The following is a 20,665-nucleotide window of genomic DNA, read 5'->3' as shown; positions in this document are numbered from 1 at the left end:
CCAGAAGGGCCTCAGGTAGAATTCATAGCCCAAGGGGATTGTTGAGGCTGTTTTACAGTTTGCCTTTGAGGCATCAAAGTTCTCATGGATGGATAGATTGAGAGATGAGTACTTGGCTGATGGATGACAGGGACGGTCAGATGCATGGAAGACAAATACACCCGGTAAAGTTGTATTAAAAGCAACAACAACAACAATAATATATTATATTCACTTATCCTAAACCTAAATTAACTACTCGTTTGTTCACGACACAGTCCTGTTGTTGTCTTCAAATGGTTTCAAATCATACTTTGGTGTTTCACAAGAGGACTATTTGGAAATAGGAGTTTTTTCTGCTGTCTTATTTACTGTTTTCTTCATCTTCTATATGCAGTTTCAGCAAACTTTGTTTAAAAAAACCCATACAAACAGTATTTTATGTGTCATGGGGTGCAATGCATGCCTGGTGGAAATACAGTCTTAAATAGATGCGATGGGATTGCAACTTAGACACATTTTCCTGTGTCCTATGGTCGTTGTCAAGATATTGTTCAACAACTGATTAACAAGATAGATTATGGAAGGGCCACTGGGGAAAAAACAAAAACAAAAACTGGGCATGTCTTTTTTTTTTCTTCTTTTCCAGAATTCTGAGAAAAAAGGCTGAATTCTAAGAAAAAACTCAACATTCTGAGAAAAAAACTCAAAAAATTATTTTTTCTCAGAATGTTGACTTCTTTCTCAGAATTCTGAGAAAAAATAATTCTGATGAAAAAAGTCAGAATTCTGAGAAATTCTGACTTTCAGCAGAATTTTTCTCAGAATGCTGACTTTTTTCATCAGAATTATTTTTTCTCAGAATTCTGAGAAAAAACGATTTTTTTTTACTTTAATCTCAGAATTCTGACTTTTTTCTCAGAATTCTGGAAAATAAGAAAAAAAAAAGGTTGTCTCAGAATTCTGAGATTAAAGTCAGAATTCTCTTCCATTATAGATTGATGGATAGAGAAATTCTTTAAATTCTGTGTCTAGATCTTTCTGAGTGACTCACAAATTATGCATGTATTATTGTTACAATGCTTATTCTAATCTTCTTAAAATTTGCCGCTGACAACCCTTTATAATATCAAAGTAAAAAACAACAAAACTATTTAAAACTTACCGAAAACCACAAACTAACTTAAACTAAATTGAAATCAAAAATTAGAAATTAGATAAAAAACAAATAAAAGATACAATCCAACAGTTGCACTGGGTCTTATTCTACCACTTGGTACAGTCTGAACTGCTGAATTGCAAGTGATCAACAGCAGTTGAACTATTGGAATTGTTTCCACTGGTTTCAAAGTCTCTCTGTCTGTTTGTCTGTGAATTAGGCAGCAAAATGGGAAAAACGTCTTGTTGCATTGAAATTTAGGTGATTTTGCTTTTTTAGGCGACACCTTGACAGTGCAGTTTAAATTTAGGTGAATCAGCTTCTCAGACAGCATGCTGAGGTGTGAACTCTTTACATTATTTCCTCAGAAGTGCTAATTTGCAGAAGTGAAAAAAAAAGGTGACATGTCACTTCCCATTTGATCGATCGTCTATCATTAGCTTGTATTTGTCATAATTGGAATATGATGACAGTATGCTCTCACGTTGCTTCGCTGATACACCACTGCTCTTAGAAAACCTTATCAAACAATAATTAACAGTGAAGGACAAACATGATCCATTAATTCTTCAAGGACTCAATATTTAATGGCTCAAGTAAAATTCAATGACAGGAAAAATCATTTCACCATGTAAGTTAATTTTTTTCATAGATTTATGTGGGATATCTTACAAAGGCATAACAACACAGACTGTATAGCTTTAACTAAGAAATACAGATTCGCTGGCAAGCACTGAAGCCTTCTCTCAACGCAAACTTGACCTGACTCACTGATGACTAATTTACAAGCATATACTTAAGTCTTATATCGTATTTTGATATAGTTTTTTACAAGATACATTAGTGTACATAAAATACTCTGGCAATGTACATGCCAGTATACACACCCACCCACGCATACATGCAAGGAAATACACGCTCTCTCATTTACACACATACAACATCACTTGTTAACACTTTCAAACACACCCTCATTGATATTATGTATCAATTTACATTACAACTGAGATTGTCATCTCCTCAGTTCTCACTTTTTTCCCTTTTGCAGTTTTTATGAACAAAGTGATTTGTAGTATTGAAGTAGGCTTTAGTATTTACCATGTGTGTCTTTCCAGTTTGTGACCCTTATTACTAGTTCTTAGGGGTACTGCTATGTACAGCTTAAATTCCGGTTTACCTGACAGTATAGATGTATAGATAGATTTGTGTGCACGTAGGCGTAAGTGGTATGCACACGTCACAAGGATTGACCATGTACATGGTGTAACATTGGTTTGTTCCATAAGACAGACAAACGTGTAAAGCAGTAAACATCAATACTGACATCAATTCTAATGACTGATGCATGAACCACGTAGTCAAGTGTCAAAAGGCCTTGTGGAAGTTCAAACAGTTCATGCAGTTTATGACACAGCTTGACATGTTAATCATGAAACACATTTCGAATAGAAATAGTCTTAAAATAAAAAGGAATCCTCATCTTTATGTATAGCGTCGTCTCTACATCTATTGCTAGGGCGTAAGAAATTTAAAAAACTCAAAAGTAATAGTGAGAGCAGAATCATGCAAAGTCGACATTTAGTCTTTCCATTTGATGTTTTTTAACGGATGAAAATTTTTGACAAAGAGAGAGTACTTACTTAAAAAAAAAACAAGACATTCATATGGTATGCACTTTGTTCTGAAAATAAATAAAACACCACTTTGACCTGTGAGAGGACATAAGATATAACAAAATGAATGCGGGCACACAACAATAATAAAAGAAAATCATATTTTTGCAAAAAGCAACATCCTGCTGGTGTACATTCATGCAGTTGCTATAGTATTCCCTCTAAAAGTAGTATTTCATGTAGTCTTTAATGGATCTGCTGCAATATTACAGTACATAGGAGTTATGTAGGCAGAGTAAGTCAAAACACAGGGTACAGTTAGTATTGTGCTCACGTTGCATGTGTGACTGGGCAGTGTATTTTAAACAATCACATTTTTATTACAGTGTAACAGTGTGTTAACTCATACATGTTCTCTTAGATACACTCTTTTCATGATATGAGAACAGTACAGATTACCATATTTAGAAACAAGCTGACATTACCTATACTGATTGAATTAATTAATGGGTACATTTCTTAAAAACCTAATTCTTATTGTGGAAAAATGTTACTAAGATTTTTTTTTTTACCCTTCACATAGCTGTAGACAGAACTTGAAAAGACTTTTAATGATTTTGAGACAGGTTTTGGATTAGACGTTGTGATGGCAGATATGAAGTGCTGGATCTGTATTTGGCAGAGATAAAATTCCAATTTTCAGTGACATCATGATGTATGTTCCTTTTGATATGTGCTCCTTTTGATTAAAAATGCATTGTTCATATCATTGTGCGATGCCCGCCCCCCCTCCCGCACTCCTACACCAACACCAGTGGAATCATATGAAATGAAAATGATAGAGAAAAGAAAATGAAAGTATTAGTAAATAGGTCGAAACTGGATTCCCAAACAGGGCAATTTCCATCAGTGTATGTTTATAGGAGGATTTAACTTTTGAATTTGATTCATTTTCATAATTGACTAAGGTGAAATTGAATTGCCCCTTCTTTTTTTATTTTTAGTCCTTGACGCCGTTCCTTTAAGTGATCGTTTCACAAAGTCTCTGATAAATCCCCTTTATAAGGATAAGAGCTCTGATCTGAGAGAATAGGTGTGGCAACTAATAGCATACTAACACAATTTGCCTTGCACCCTCCCTTGAGAATACTGTGTTGCATTATAGATTTAGGCCTGTTCCCAATTTGCAAGGTGGTACTACAAAATGAATCACATGAATCATATACCTGATGATGTAGACACCTGGCTTGGATGTTACAGGCAAGAAAAATGGATATCAGCAAAGTCACTTATTGCTGTAGCAATAGATTATACTGCACCCAATCTGTTACAGCAGGAAGTTAGTCTGAAGTAGTTATTATCATCAGTACAATTTGCACACACCGGCAGTGATGTAGTGTGTTTATCGAACCTTGTGAGCGACAGCCTGCAGGGAGGGCCTTTCAAATAGTACCGATTCCTATTCTTATGATAACTGCCAAAATAACATTAACATCAATAATTCAGCTAGACTCAAAGCCCTGAAGAAATTTTTGCTCCCTGGTCTATTATTCCAGTGTCAACACATTGTAAAAACTGATAATAGAAACTTTGCAGTGTAACTTAGTGAAATGAAAACAGAGTAGTAATTAATAGCAGGAACACAGGTGTTAAAATACAGTGGGAATAAAGGAAGTGTTAAGCTGCTTTTGCTGTGTTATTGTCACCTTTACACTTCGTCTGCACACGCAGAGCATGTTTTAGGAAAAGCAATAGATTTAATCCAAACCTCCAAACCACAATGAGGGTCACTACAGAGATCACACATCAAAGTAATTAGACTGAGAATTTCATAATTGGCTCCAGAGCTGTTACCATTTGAATGTTTCTCAGCAGCAAAATGAGAGAAATAGAAACAAAAAGGAAGAAAACAGAGACGGCATTTCCAAAGCGCATCTGTCTGCTCCTTTCAAGGCTAAGCTACTGCGACAATGCTAAGTGTGAACATTTTCTTAATAGAGTTGGCAGGCATAGAGCAATCACCACATATGAAAAAAAAACAAAACAAAAAACGTATGTGTATGTGCAAGGCTTTGTGTTTGTGGGTTTTTTTATGCATTGGTCCAGGGTGAGAATGTAGAATTGTAGAATGCAAAAGAATGCAAAAGACGAAGATGCAGCACTGTCTACTATTGGCCCAGTTATACTTTGTAGACATTTTTTATCCTTCTGAAGCCCCTTGACCAAAATAGTCTTCTAAAACATGTCCAGACAAGACAAAAGAAACATATTCCTCCACCAAAAAGGTTTGTGCCATGTGCTTTACAAAGCAATACTTCACTAGAACATCAACAGAAAAAACAAAACAAAAAAAAAACATCCACTCAAGAGTTTGTAATTAGCATTTAGCCCAATTTAGCTCACATAACACAAAGTACTGCATTTGCTTTTGCTTTTGTGCAGGGAAATTGTCTTTTGGAATGCACTTACACAAAACTAAACCCAAGGAGCTGAAGGTGTACACTGGCCTTTTTTATCGCTAAGCAAACTTCACCAAACAGAAAGCAAGATTATCCTTTTTTTGTGATGGATCTACTTTGGCATATAACCATTTATTTATTATACATGTGTCTTCTATGTTAAGACTTGCTTGCTCCTTCCTCGCTTGTCAGACTGGTTTCACATGATTTCTTTTTTTAACATCATCATAATCTCCAATCCATTCTTGGATATCTTAATTAGTGAAACTGAGCTTGAGCTGGTCATTGAGCTGGTCAAGTTATTCCAATTATGCATACCCCACAAATACGCATACATACTAATCTAATAGTTGTAGGCCATCTTTGGATGGAGTCACGTGTATGCTAAGCCAATGAAGATCCGTGTTTTACTATTACAACTGGTTCTCATGTAAGAAAGAGCTGCCCCCCCCACCAGTCTGCTGCCCGGGAGAGGAGAAGCTTGCCAGGGGAATGACCTTGATGGGGTCCTCCTTCTTACTGCAGTGTCTATCCAGGGTGTTGTAGAACTGTGGACGATTGATCCCTTTGTCCAGTTCATCTTTTTTGGGCACAGACCTGCCCAACGTATGGCGGCCATCCATGACCCCCATGCTGCCCATGTTAGCTTTTATTCCCCGGGCACAGCTCTGCTGGAAACCAAAAGAGGGGAGGGCAGCAGTGATGGCAGTAGTGGTAGGGGTGGAGATGGGGCTGTTGCTGCCAGGACCCTGGAACTGGGCCAGGGCTGGGGGCATCCAGCAGCTGTCAGAGTGGCCTAGTATTAGACACTCCTGGGTACAGGTCTCAGAGGCCTCAGCCAAGGCTTTCTGCAGGTTTACCTCGATGGCTGTAAAAAAGCAGACAAAGAAAGACGGGGAAAAAAACAAAACAAAGTTAAAACAACAGGTCAGAACATACAGAGAACTGGAAAACAACAATTTTACTGTGGTGATGTAAAAGGGCTGAATGAACTCGTGAATCATAATGCAAATAAAAGAAAGTTGTCCACTTATCAATGGTTGACCCAGAAAATGTCAGCCTTTTAGTGAAATGAAAGTCAGTGATAAATGTTTCATTTCATCTTGTAATGAGAAAAACACCAGCAGAGCATTTAATTTCCATTGGTATTCCCATGACTCTGTCTGTTTACCTACAATATGCACTGAATTCCCTGTAGCTTAATTAGTTAGAAAAAAATGTCTTGCTGTTTGTGTCTTGGATTGGCTTTACTGTATTCAATTTTTAATGAACATCTTAACAAAATACTGTTTATTTTAATCACTGTCAATGTGCCACTCCTTAGACTCCTTTGATCTTTTAGAATCCAAAATAAATCTGGTTAAATAAGCTGTGAAAAAGATACGAATCATTCCAGAATCTTATTCAGGTAAAATTCATGCTCGTTGGGCCAAGAATTAGGCTGCACGCTTGGAAAAATTAGGGGGAAAAAAACAAAAAATCTGAAAACTCAATGAAGAGGCAAAATGGGCAAGGCTAAGCACTCAGACTATCTCATCTTATTATCCCAGAACTGACATCACATGTGGAATGAGTCTGGGATGAGACCTCAGCATTGAGCCTCTGCAATAAAGTCTGTCATGCCAGATAATTAGAATGTAAAACAGTATGCACCAAGGCAACCAGAAGCCTGCATTGTTATGGTTCCTAGGCCATGCAAAGGCAAGAGGGGTCCTCATTCAGACATCACATCTCTCCTCTAGGCCTCAGCTTCAAGCTGTCATGCAGAAATTATTTAGTGTATTTGCATAAGTAAGAATGCTTTAAATAATTAAGGCGTCTTAGACCCTAGTACGCTGGAAAGACTATTTCTTCCACACGCAATTCTACATAGTCTATGTGAGTCTCTTTCCCAGACAGCTTCCTATCACCTTGTTTATTGTTTTATGGCTTTTTATGAATGAAAATGAATATCGTGATTACCGTCTAGTAGTAATACGAATTGTCTTGATTGCTGCGTAACGGCACGGCGAACATGCTTTGTATATCGTTGCTACCCTACACTGAATACCACGACGTCAACTTTAATTATAAGAGTAGCTACTGAAAATGAATCACCTGGTATAAATTGTAAGGATATATTTGAAGTATCCACGTGGAGTCAAATCTGTCCTCTCCATATTGAACTGAAGCCGTGAAGCGGGAGTGTATAAATCCCCTGGGCGGTAAATGTGTCACCTTTCAAAGGGTCACTAACTTAATTAAGGGAAAAATGGATGCTGCTTTCTCATTCTCTGAGCTAGGACAATGGGGCCAAGCCAAGTCTCGGCCGTGCGCTGATTCAATCTTTCTCCAAGTGTTTTCTCCTGTTGGTAATGCCTTTTTAGGTTGCTGATGTTTTTGATTAGGTAATGTAATTAGCATAAATGCCCTATTACCCACCCAGACACACAGAAAATGTTGCCTTGTCCTGGATATTTTTCCTTCCTCTTCAGATTCTATTTAAAGGTGACGCTTTTACAAATGAAAGGTACGTTTTCCCTCTATGACTTTAGACAGACTGAACTCATCGCATTTCTATGTCAACAGCCTTCAATGCCTACAAATTTTATATGAAATATTTACCGACCCGCCTCTCTCAACGACATGGGCTTGTACTATTTTCTATTCTGGTGGGGTAGTTTGGATAGGCGGCGGCGGCGGGTTCGGGAGGGTGGGCACACGGTATGAGTGATGTCGCTGACAGCTCTTGCTGCCTTCGTCAGCTAGAGGTATGCCGCAGCCTGCTTGTGATGCCGCTGTCTTTTGTATTCAGGGGGAACAATTGTACCCCACGGAGCTTTTGGGAGAAATCACACATCACTGATGCCACAGATCCCCTGATGCTGTGAACATACTTTTCTACATTCCCTTCAAGGAAATTTGAATGGCAGACAAGTGGGGATAATAGCAAACAATGAGTTGTAATAGAAGTGAGATCAGACGTAGTGTTCTCGTTTAAGATGATTTATTTTTACTGAGTAGCATGCGTTTGAAAAATAACTGTGATAACTGTTTATTCTGTTAATTTAACATTTAATAAAAGCAATTACTGTAAATAATTGTTTCCTTCCCAAATTAAATACTGTTTGCTTTATGGCCTGTTTGATGGTCTAGGTGATCTATTCTGCATTTTTAGACAGTGTGTCACACTTTCGGGAATATGCATACCAGCCGTACCTTTCAGCATTCTTGTTCTGCAACATCAACACATCCTGTGGCCAGCCACAGATCGAAAACTGCTGCATTCACCTTCAGCTGACCTTCCATTTGGTGTGGTCAAACATTTACAGCTTGTATAAATATTGAACAAGTGTAAGAGAAAGGTGTGAGGATGCTGGATGGTGTGTAAACCATTCCCAAAATGTTTTTCTGGGTGCTGAATGAAAATATAGAACAAATAACATCCCGCAATTTGACTTTAAACCAGGTGGGGTTGATATAATGCAAATGCCTCTCACTAATGGGAGTACTTGCAATCTTTTAATTAAAAATATAATGGGGTTGAAGACAATGCCTGGAATGTGTGCAGCATTTTACAACTTGGTCCAATAACTTTACACAACTTTGTGAGGTATACTATGTTTGCTCAGACTTTTAAGTTGTGTAATTTATGTTTTTTTTAGCTGAAAAAAATAATATCAGCACTGATATCACATGAAGATGTTTTTCACTCTGCTTGGTCCAGTACACCAACAAAAGCAATTAAAAGCTGCATAAACCCATTTTGGAGGCAGACATAACAAAGTGTCTAACTGTGTTATAGCATACAGATGGTCATCTTGTTTTTTACAGCCTCTGTTAAAAGACATTTTATATTATTCTAGTCATCTGGGGTTCAGGTGACACGCTGATAATAATCTTCCTTTAAGTGTAGTTTTAATCTTATCCCAGGAAACAAATTCATGTTCTCTTAGCCATCCAGGCTATTCCCACATCACTTTTCTATGTCAGTTCATACCACATAATGCTTGGCTAACGGCTAGTTTGGCATATGCTCTCATAAAAAATGAGCAGCCAACTCACATTTTGCCATTTTTATGTAATGAATAGAACAGCTTCTGCTAACTCTTAAATTACTGTGGGCAAATCCTTTCTGTTGGCACGTAACCAGCATTAGTTATTTTCACTGGACCAGCTGACCAGTCAGATTGTGCTTATTCGTTAATCATTACTTTCATTTTTTTGCTTAATGATGTTGTTTGGCAAACTCAAATAAATTGGTAATTTCACAACTGCCTTTCGCCCACTCTGCAATCCAAGAGCCTAGAAGAATTCAGGCAGCCCTCTTGAACTTACACTCACGCACTACAGCTGGTGACACAGGATGCCATTTAAGTTGATGAGGGCTTAGTGCTTCGGATTGCATTCAGATTCACTTAATTTTTTTTCATGACCATAAACTTCATCAGAACATGTATGTTCTAACAGGCAGAAACACAAATGGACACACACATACATAGCTAGGATCAATTTAAGCAGCTTATTGGGCCTTTTCAGTACAATAGCATGAGATATTTAACATGACAGTTGATGATATTTACCGACAAAGCTTGTTACATCTTGATGAGCTTCACATTAAGGTCTGCACACATATCACGATTCAACTCATTATTTCAGCATGCACAAACTCATTATTGCTAATTAAAAGGATAATTGCATGCATCTAGGACATTAAATTCTTCCAACAGCCATCAAGAAGGTGGACTAGGCCTGTGACTCATCCTACAGAGTTAATTGGTTCAGTCTTTGCAAATCTTTTGCAAGAAACTTGCATGCATCTATGCATCAAACGCATTTACTCTCAAATGAAAGCCATATTATATATTTTTGAATTAATGCATGTGTCATTTAGTAAAATTATTTTTAACAGAAAGACTATAGAAGTTATTTATAGTACAAAACTTTATTAATGTAGAAACATTCATAAAAATTATTTAATATAAACACATCTTTCTCCACCTCAAACAATCTGATTATTAAATGGTGATGTATGGATGCTCATAGCACTATTCCACACTCCAGGCCTGTACTGCATTGACTGAGGATCTTATTTTCAACAAGCTGCTGTGCTGTGTTGTTGTGCCTTTTATCAAATATACATAAATCCTCAAAAAAACTGTTAAATTGTTATCCAACCCATCTATATTCTTGGTTCATTTATACCACACCTTTAAGCTAAGCTTTTAAATTCCCATGATGCACAAAACAGCCCCCGGGCTCATAGTCTTCCACTAATATTTTATTGCTTTTAAAAGCACAAATCACTACCTGGCCACAATTTTCAGATATTTCAGAAAAAAAAAAGCTTAAGGTCACACTTTCAGGAGCAAAAATTTCAAAGTATATAACAACATATTAATTTGCACCATGTGTTTAGGATCTGTCTGTCTTGCTGCACAGTCGCAGTTTTCTTCATTTTCAACATCTCTGCCCTTCCATATAATAGAGTTGAATACGATTCCATCCTAAACGTGTAAAAGATATTGCCAGTGTTATATTTATAGTCAAAAAATGCCCCTGTAGCTATGGATTTGCTGATACTAATTTAACCTCACTGACATTTCATTTTTCATCTGCATTTATGTAGAGTTACAACAGCTTCAGTCAATTTGACACCAACAGGAATAACAGTGCCAAAAGATGCAAGAGCCTTTTAAAATGAAGTCTGCGACTTTTATCAAAAGTTATCAAACCAGGTAACACAGTTATCAAGAGTGCAGACTGAGTGTTATTATACATTATATGTTCTTGTTTGTTAGATAGGAAATGAGAAAGAAACTGGGAAAAGAAAAGAAACAAGATACACTCTGTACAAGCACGTGTCTTGTCTCTGGAGGGAGACCAACACACAGAAATAGAAGAATATGAAAGATTATTTCAAACAAATAGAATCTCAGTAGAAATAATTGGGTTTGTAATTACTAAGACTTTATCACTTCACTCGGCCTTATGCCCACTCCAAATGTACAATCTGGATAAGCAAATGGATGGTCATTAATAATAATAGCGCTATTAAAACCCCTTGGTGTTGCACTGAAAAGAGGGATGCCATTACTTTCATCGCAGCTCTGGCAATCGTCATTTGAAGGAGAGACAACTGTCTAATTTTCACAGCATCACAAAAACAAGACGGCATTTCAACATCCTCCTTCCTTTCTCAGGGCTTACATTTTTGATGCTCGTCTTATAGTTTGATGATGTCTACTGATGTGTGAACTCCTGTTGTACTCAAAAGCTTTAAGCTGAGACGGATTTCTGAAGAGATGGAAATGATATGACAACATCTGTGACTTCACTGGAAAGGGCCAACATTTATCTGAATCAGTCTGAAAATGAACTTTGTAAGCTTCAAATGCTGTTTGATTTTTTTCTACTTTTATCAGGAGGAGATACATTAAAATCCCTAATGAAGATGACATTGTTACGCATTTTCTACACTAAAAATTTTGATTTCCAAAATTCATGCACCAAAATAATCAAAATATTTTGACCAATAAAACGATCCCAATATTACAATAACGTGTTTTTTTACAGGGATCCATCACAAAGAGAATAAAGAACGTTTAGCGGAGCTAGAGTTTAGCAAGAAGTTAGCTTGCTAGTTTCCCTCTAAAGATGACATATCACAATGTGACTGAAGTATTTCTGAAAAAAAAAAAATAAACACACAGCAGTGCAATAGCTTTGGGCATAGAAAAGACAGAAGGCTAAGTAGCACTGAGGTTTAGAGTGTTAATGAAGTCGAGCTACCTGACGCATAATAACCTGCCATGTGGTGGCTAGCTACAGTGCTATCATTATGCTAATACAAACGCATGAGTACAAGGAAAATGTAGAGCTCAAGATTAGCCCATCCACAACATGAGGTTAGTAATTAACACGTTGGACTGTGGTTTGAATTACTTGCTATCACAAAGTCTTGATTCTTAATGTCCTCCTCACATGTTAGTTGGCCCAAAAGTTTAAATATTTAATATCTGGGACATGCCGAGGGTTTTCTCTGGCAAGTTTGACCACTGATTGATTACTTTGCCCCCCCCCAAAGGCCCATGTTTTGGAAATAGGGCTGATACATCATTATTTCATGAACTGATAAACAGACTGTCCTTGCAGCCAAAGGGATGGCTGTAGAAGTAATTAAAGCATTCCTTTGTGGCAGTAGAAAAATGACATGTGTTTGAACTTGAGAGTTTGTCCAAATTAACTGTGAAGAGGCTCTCCAATCCAACTACTTCTGTCGTGTAAAAAAAAGCTACGCTGAGGTAAACAGTTTGTAGGGGCCTCTTTGGAATTAATTTAAACATGGATTTATGGTATTATGTTAAAACACACGTTGGGATTAGCACCTGCCTTGTTTGGTCATCCTCAACAGGCATTAGAACCCCTGAGAACTTTTACTTGTGTGACAAGCTCGGTGTGGATTTTTCCACTGAAATACATTATTTAGGGCAATTCTCTGTTGCAAAAGATACAAAGCCAGATATAAGAAGTGGCAGAGTAATAGTTGCCCCTTTTTACTTCTTAAAACAAATAGTGCCAGATGTAATGAATGGCCTTTTTTGTAAAGGAGACAATGTGATGCAGATAAGAAGGGAGCAAGGTTGTCCATATATACTCTAGACTAATTACTTTTGATGCATTTACGGAGACATTCCTGACAACGGTGAGTCTCTGAGCCACATACGTATTTATCAGCACTTGTGGGACCTATACAGTTCCTCGCCTGTAATCCATCTAGCCTTGTCTTCTCTCGACCCCTTTTGCTTTCCTAGTGTTTGACCCATTGTAACTGAAAGTAATTGCAGGCAGAAAACAACATCTAATGATTACTTTATCTGGGAGTCTGAGAGAGAGTGAAAAGTCACAGACAGGTACTTTCAACAAAAGGAGGAGGCCTTTTTGTTCCCGACACACAATTTCAGACAACAAAGAATATTATTGACTTGCCAGAGATTAGAACACCAAAACAAATAACAAAGCACAGAGAGAGGACAAAGTGCACAAAGAGAGAAAGGATCTCTTGAACAACCAAGTGCCAAACACTTGTTTCTTTCTTTTTGTTGCCATTGATTAAAAGTATGTTGTAGGTAGAAACACCCATTTCTCCACTGAGAACGTACAAAACAGAGAGAATGTACAGACTTAATTTAATGCAAATTCCTTTATCTCCAAGTCACCTTTGTTGTGAAGAACAAGAAAAACCCTCAAATTTTCTATTTCGCCCAGCATAAAGCGTTTGCTAAAAAAGCAAGCCCCGACATCAACAACCACGACTGTGTGATTTCCATCAACAGAGAGCACAGTCGGGAAGGTAGAACACAGAAACAGTTTTCTTTCACTTGACTTTTTGTGTGTGACATTGGTTGATTACATCTCCTTCATTATGTCTGGACCACTATTGGGCCTTCCCACCCGAGGACAAGATGCCGGTGTCACCATCAACACAATCAGGCCTGGCCAAATACTCAGCATGGGCCAGATAGATGAGAGGTGCAAACACCATAACAATCTGCAATCAGCGCTCATCAACACAATGACACACAGAGGTGGAGGCACAGAGTTTCTATGGGGGGTAGAAACACAAGACATGCTGATGTAGGTACACACACACACACTCTGATGCTTTCATTTGAAAATCTTCTACAAGGGTTGCAATTCATTTTCTTTTTCTTTTTTTTGTAAACCTGTATGCTGCGAAGGCACTGGATGAAAGTGCAGATATACTGTACAGGTGTGCTCTTACCAACAAAAAAGCAATACATAAATGTATATTTATAAGACTAAAAAAATTGGATCTACCTTAAAATTCATTGCTCGTGGATGAATGTCTGAACATTTCCATATTGTGGAGATAATTTGAGAACTGGGAAATGGAAATAAAGCGTGTAAAATGAAAAGGAAGTAAAAAAAAACATTACTGGAGAATTAAGACAGAAAGAAAAACAGGCTGATTAAGTGGGACATAACAAAGCACTCTGATATTTGCAAAAAGATTGGATTGTTCCAGCAGGAATACTATCTAAACAATCATGATTTTTAGGAAATGACTTTGATCTAAAAATGAAAATGCCACTCATAACACTCTTAGCTTTCGTTTTAAAATCAAATCGGAAGCTGATTTGAAGCATAAGCAGGTCCTCAGAATCAAATCTATTATGTAAGAACTGGATATTTTCTGAAAATAGCTAATAACTATGAGACCCCTGATTCACATGATGGAAAAAACAAAACAAAAAAACGACTAGACAGACAAACTGTACAGCAGCCACCGACGTGCTACCTCCTGTGTCGTGTAACAAGCAAATTCATCACACTGACCCATTGCCCCCAATTATTATGGAAAACAAGAATGAATCAAATTAACATTGAAGAAGCTCTCCAGTCCAGTAGCTGTCTGTATAGCCGATGGATTCAACGACAGGAGAAGAGAGGGTAATAAACAAGGTGCCACTGTATATGCTATATATCTTGCAGTCATTGATGATTAGCTCTGTTTTCCCTTAGCCATACATTACGGTTATTGCCTTCATGGCCGAGCAGATAGGAAGCGGATACAAAGACATTGTGAAGCCCATCTTTCAACTGATAACTGGCAGGCTGAAAACCACTCAGCACCACGGGCTGCATGTTTTCAGTGTTTGAGTAATCTGGACATGCTGAAAATTGTAATCTCTTATATGACAAAGGTGAGAGGAGGACCTGATGTTTTTGTTGTGCTCTGCCAGGATGTCAGTTTATTGTACAGTGAGGTATTTTTGAGGGGAAATCATTCACTCTGTTGTCAAAAATGAGTCTCTCTTCAGGAGTCAGCAGCCAAAGTCCTGGTGTTTTGTCCTAATAGGCAATACTGAAAATGTGTAATCTGTTTAAGGTGTCAGTATCAGAGGCAGACACTCATGCTGCCCTTTTCTCCTGCCTTTTCACTCTCCAGCTTTAAAATATTTTGCAGACAGCTTAGGCATGAATGGAGGCTGTATACAGCGTTAGCGACAGTCATTAGTGATGAGCAAACTTGCATTTGCAATATCAGTGTGTATGGTAGCATGGTAACGGTTTTAATATGAAGGGCAGACTCTCCCCAAATCCCCCTGAGCATGTACACTTTAAAGGTTTTCCTTTTCCGAAGCACCACAGACCCTCCTCCGGGGACAACTATTAATTTTTCACTGGAACCTCCCCTGAATAATGAATTCTGTCCTATTTATACGCTGTGATAAGTCCACTGAATGTCTAAAAAGGGGTTATCGTGAAAAGGGTAAGGCTTTCAGAGAAAGACCTGTTCCTGCTTAACATGTTTAATTCATCCGCATCGCCATGTTCTTGAAAGCAGGAGAAAAGTCATATAATGTATCACTGGCAAACATGAAAGCAGACACAAACGGCACATTCAATAAATCACGGCTTTACTTTTACTGTTTTGATGTTGACTGTCACAATCCTCCACCCAAACACCAGTCGCTGAAAGTTCAGATATATGCTTTTTACTCCTCCAGGCCCTGGCTGACAGATATGCTCTCACTAAAATCACAGAGGTACTCAGTGGCTTGTGTTAATGTTTCTGTCACAACGCACTTTATTTGGGGTGTGCTGAGTGCAGACATTGTCAACTAACGCTCACAACAGAGAGAGCGACAGCCACAGATAGACATGCGGAGGGGCAGAGCGCGTGGAAAATGGCAGTTGCTGAAACACAAGCAAAAGAGGTGTAAAGTTAAGTCCATAAATAATTCAATAAAAACTAGAACATGACTTCAAAATCTGAAAAAAAAGAACAACCTAAAATACTTTTGATACTTAAAATAACTGTTTCCGCCGTGACTTTATTACTCCAGGATAGAAAAATGCTTAATTTTTTTGCAAAACTATTTATTACAGTCTCACTGTAACTATAGCACATAATAACAGTGTATAGTTGGAGTCAACATTTAGCAGTGTGCAAAAGTCTTGAGCTATCCTTTCTTTATATCTCGCTTTCAAGGAGCCAGGCTTTGTTGTGTTTTCTTTAACTGTTCTTATGCAATAGTTCTCCAGATGGATGCTTTTTCACTTATTCTGACATTCAGCAGAGATGGACACGTCAGGCTGCTCTGCAAGCTAAGTTAACTAAGATAACATCAAAGTAAACAGAAACAATGATATGATGCTATTACAATATAATGTTACAGATAAGCAGCATTTCACTTTTTAGCATTGCATTTAATTGATGTTATCAGCTCACCACAGACTTGCTTTAATTCTCATTTTCCTCTTTACTTTTTCCTTTTTTCACTCCTAGCAGGGTAGTAATGCCAATCCTTTTCATTGATTGGCATCACTTGTAATGGGAGTGAGTGCAGTCAGGTGGGGCCCCCTTATGGAGAAATTTTGGTTTAGCAGTGGCAGCACACGGGCAATCCATTGCCAGTCTGTGGGGAGCTTCAGACTGCCTGTCTACCTGCAGAGAACGTCTGTTGCCTGATGGGGGCAGAGAGAAAAATATGTGGTACCACAGGTTTGTGGGCTACTTGTACTTGTGCTGTTGGTGGTCCATCAACCAGTCACGGAGAAGAGTGAAGTTACATAATTTCAAAAAGCTGTACTTTTCATATTGTATTTGGTTTTTTGTCTTTGATGTTTTTGTGCTTCTCTGCCGTCACTTCCTTTCTGTCCCACATGCAAATGTCAACCAATCAGCATTCAACTGACGCATAGTGTCATCCTTGTTGAGCACTGTGCATTTGGGGTTTTAGTGAACTGCAGGGGATCACATTAGTGGTGATAGATTATAGGCCTTCTGTAGGCAAATATCTCCACAAATGGATACAACTGCAATAGTATAACTTAGAATTAGACAGTTCAGGTCTCTCTGACTTTCATTACAAACTTTGCACATTGCCACTGCTAAAGTTTAAGGTTTGTGAGCCCTTGGAGGCTTCCAACTGGCTGGAGACTCTAGGAAGATGCGTGCCTTTCTTGATGGCACGTGGCGCCTCTGGGAACACTACCAATCTATGAATTGCCCTCCACATTACTGTAAGCAGACAGAGAATGAAACAAAAGTCAGAAAGCAATGTCCTCCAAGAAGCCTAGAGAACTGTTCCTGAAGACTTCTTAAAGAAATTATAAGAAAGCGTGCCTAAGAGAATTCGGGCTGTCAGGAATAAAGGTGATCACACTAGATATTGACTTTAAAGCTCTTTAGAGTAGTACAGGCCCTATGCCTTATGTAAAGTAGGTTCACTGATTGTATTCTGTCTGCAATGATGAAGGCAGTCCTCCAGTGGCTACAGCTTTCCACAGAGGAGAAGACAGTTAACAGTTACGTGACTCCTTTGCGCTACAGACTGCCAACATCCCATTGACCTCACTGTCTTTTATATTGTTTAGTCCTGTGTGCTAACTTGAAGATATTAACACGCCACACCTTTGATTTTTCATTCACTCAGGACACCATCCTCTTTGTATTAAAAAATGTCCATAAAGAGGGTAGAAGAAGTGGTAATGCAAGCTGTATCTGCTATATCGTTTATATGTGTTAGCACACTTAAAGAATTAGATTGAAAGTACAGGTAGTTTGCTGCAGAAAGTCAAAAGTCTTGGATGTCACTAACATGTCCGTATGTTTATGGAATTATTAAAGTAATTGCCAGCAACCCCCGGCTCGTCGATATAATCCCCCCGGCTACACTGACATCACTATAGCCAGCTCTATTTGGGGCTTTATTCTAAGATACTGTTTCTGCTTGTGGGCATGCACATATCTGTGCATGTGTGAGAGCGAAACAGAAACAGGCTCTCTCTTTGTAATTCAGTGTGTGAAGGCACCAATACCTATCTCTATGATAATTTCCTATTCACTATGAGCAAAGACAGCAACACTGATACAATTCATTTCCCCTTTATTAACTGGTGCGGAAATGTTGGACCCAGCAGAAGTGACTTCTGAAGTCTTTCGGGGTTGTAGGGTGGTCGAGTTTGTTTTACGGCTGGGAAGAGAAAGCTGCTCATACAGGGTGGCTGATCTTAGGGGTCCAGCATACATAATAGTGTATCTGCCAGACAGAATTTTAGTCTTCACTGAACATTTAGTGGCCTCTCGAATCTACATGATACCTTGAGCGAAAGTGTATCAGTTCCAAAAGTACACATGCTTTTTCAAAAGAAAAAAAAAATTAAACTGCCCAGTTGTCTCTATAAATCTTTCACAAAGTTTCGGTATCATTTGTGGTGTTTACATTCCCTGGTTAAGTTTCATGTGCGACATCTAGAGGCAAGTCCAGTCAATCACAGTGACATTCAATTCAATAGAATTGATGACTTGCCATTTTTATCTCGCGCTGATGTCCTTTTTATTTGTCTTCATCCCTGACTTGTCCTCTCTCCACTCTGACATTGCTAATTATTTCAAACTATCAGGTAGACAGCTTCAATTTCAATTAAATCTCATCTTCTCCGTTGACCTTGGAGTGGAAAACAGGGTTGCACTCGCAGCCCTGAATAGTTCCTCTGGAAGTTATGGGTGTCATTTAAGATTTAAATTCAATTTGAGCTTGACTTCAGTGAACACACAGTGAGACAGAAGTGTGGTCAGTATATGTATTCCAGTAACACACTTAATGTGATAATCGAGAGGGACCCAATTAAAGCTTCAAGGCATAACTGGCTACTCCAACACACCCTGGGGCAGCTAGCAAGGACAGATTTACAGCCATACGCTGCTAATCTAGCTGTCTAGTAAGGGGTATGAATCTTAATGCACCGATGTTAAGATGACATACATGACATGGTAGTTTATGCTCACAGTATTAACAAGAATGTAAATGTAGGTTTACCAACAGAACGGTCACTTGCATCAAACTCATACTAACTGAAATATATACAGTATATATGTATTATTGAAAAGAAATGTAATTAATTTTTTAAAAAATCTGCAAAAATAGCTACATGCAGTTGTAGAGCCTGCTGAGAAAAAAGAAAGAAATGAAAAACAGAGACTAAACAGAGGGCACCATGTATGTAAGAAAAACAATTACGTGATATTGACAGCTAGTGCAATCAAATGCTCCCCTGCCAGACTCAATGAGGTGCCAATCAACTGAGTGTCTCTGTGTCGTGTTATTGCTGCTACTGCTGCCTTTCATTTTAGAGTCAGAGGAGATTCTGGCGTAGTGAATCATCAGTCGATACCTCAGAGCTGACGGTTAATGCTGATTGATGACACTCAATCCCTTAAACCAACTCCCCAGCATACCCGGCTCTCATCTGTAATAAACAGTAAGGCTAATAATAATAATAATAATAATAATAATAATAATAATAATAATAGTATTGAGATAAAAGTATAGACATAGTGATGTAAGTCTTGTTTTAATTAATACTGTACCCAGCTACCATCCTCCCCCCATTTTAATGACTTTATTGCTGCTTTTTTTCCAGAAATGGGTTCCTCTGCGAATATTTACAAAAGGTCATCCATGATTAATTCAAGCTATAATTATAAAGATTATTAAAACAAAAGACGGAACACCGGGTGCTTTCTCCACATTGTCCAATGAAATACTGTGAATTCAAATGCCATCAAAAGAATGGCATTAGCCAACACAATGTGCAGACGCTGAAGAACAACTTAGTACACACATGCAATTAAAGTGATTCTATCAAATGTGACATTTCTATCATCATAACACTCTACCTTGCACTCCTTTTGCCTTCACCTGTGGTGACTTGCTCATGACTAGAATAATAGAACAAGACCACTCCTCGACAGAGAAAAAGATAATTTCTATCTAATGGGAATTTGTGTGAAACATGACGATAGGAGCCTGTAATAGGCACTTTCTAACCCAGAAATGTCAAGCAGAAGGAGGAACATTGCAACAAAACATAGGTATGAAATGGAATTGGTCAGGACTGTCACCCCTAGAAAGAACATAAAGTGATTCTCTCACTGTTCTACGGTCTTTGTCTCTACTCTGTCTGTCTCGATTTCGTGCTATTTGCGCTTCTCTGCCTTCTTCTTGCTGTTTATTGTCGGGACAATTTCAGGTAGTCTGATTTATTAAATCACGCTTTGGAAAAGGCAACTTCCCGTGCTCGTCTGGATACAGTCTAAAAATATATCGTATGCTCAACCTCATCCAAACATGATCTATAGTTAGGAACAATTCTTGCATTTCTTTCTTTCAGTTCTCTCCAACGCTGACTTTTTGTGGTACCTTTCAGTCAATACCATCCAATATAAAATATAATAAACTCAACGCTTTACTAATTTGCAAGGATGTCACCCAAATAATGTCTAATTTGAAATTCAGTATGGAAATGTATTCACACTTATTATTTTACCATTTACCACAAGTTTGTTTCTTTAAGAAGCAAAAGGAATACACAGCATTCTATAATATTGTTAGAGATTAAAACAAGCTGCCTGCACAGTGCTTTGAGACTGCAAGTGATGT

The 20,665-nt window shown here is 38.1% G+C and overlaps 1 protein-coding gene across 1 annotated transcript in view; it reads right to left on the bottom strand.

Moving 5' to 3' along the window:
• Positions 1-1,245: 1,245 nt before the first annotated feature.
• pcdh11 (protocadherin 11) overlaps positions 1,246-20,665 on the bottom strand; it is a 134,187-nt gene continuing 114,767 nt past the window's right edge. Inside the window, exon 7 of the mRNA XM_005913395.3 lies at positions 1,246-6,078. Coding sequence (XP_005913457.1) covers positions 5,624-6,078 — 455 coding nt within the window. The 3' untranslated portion in view covers positions 1,246-5,623. The remainder of the gene's footprint in view (positions 6,079-20,665) is intronic.

Source organism: Haplochromis burtoni, unplaced genomic scaffold (assembly GCF_018398535.1).
Source record: "Haplochromis burtoni strain Fernald_Lab_line unplaced genomic scaffold, NCSU_Asbu1 Contig_4, whole genome shotgun sequence".
Classification (NCBI taxonomy): Eukaryota; Metazoa; Chordata; class Actinopteri; order Cichliformes; family Cichlidae; genus Haplochromis; species Haplochromis burtoni.
Note: the sequence above shows the minus strand (reverse complement) of the source record. Positions and strands in the feature narration are given on the sequence as shown.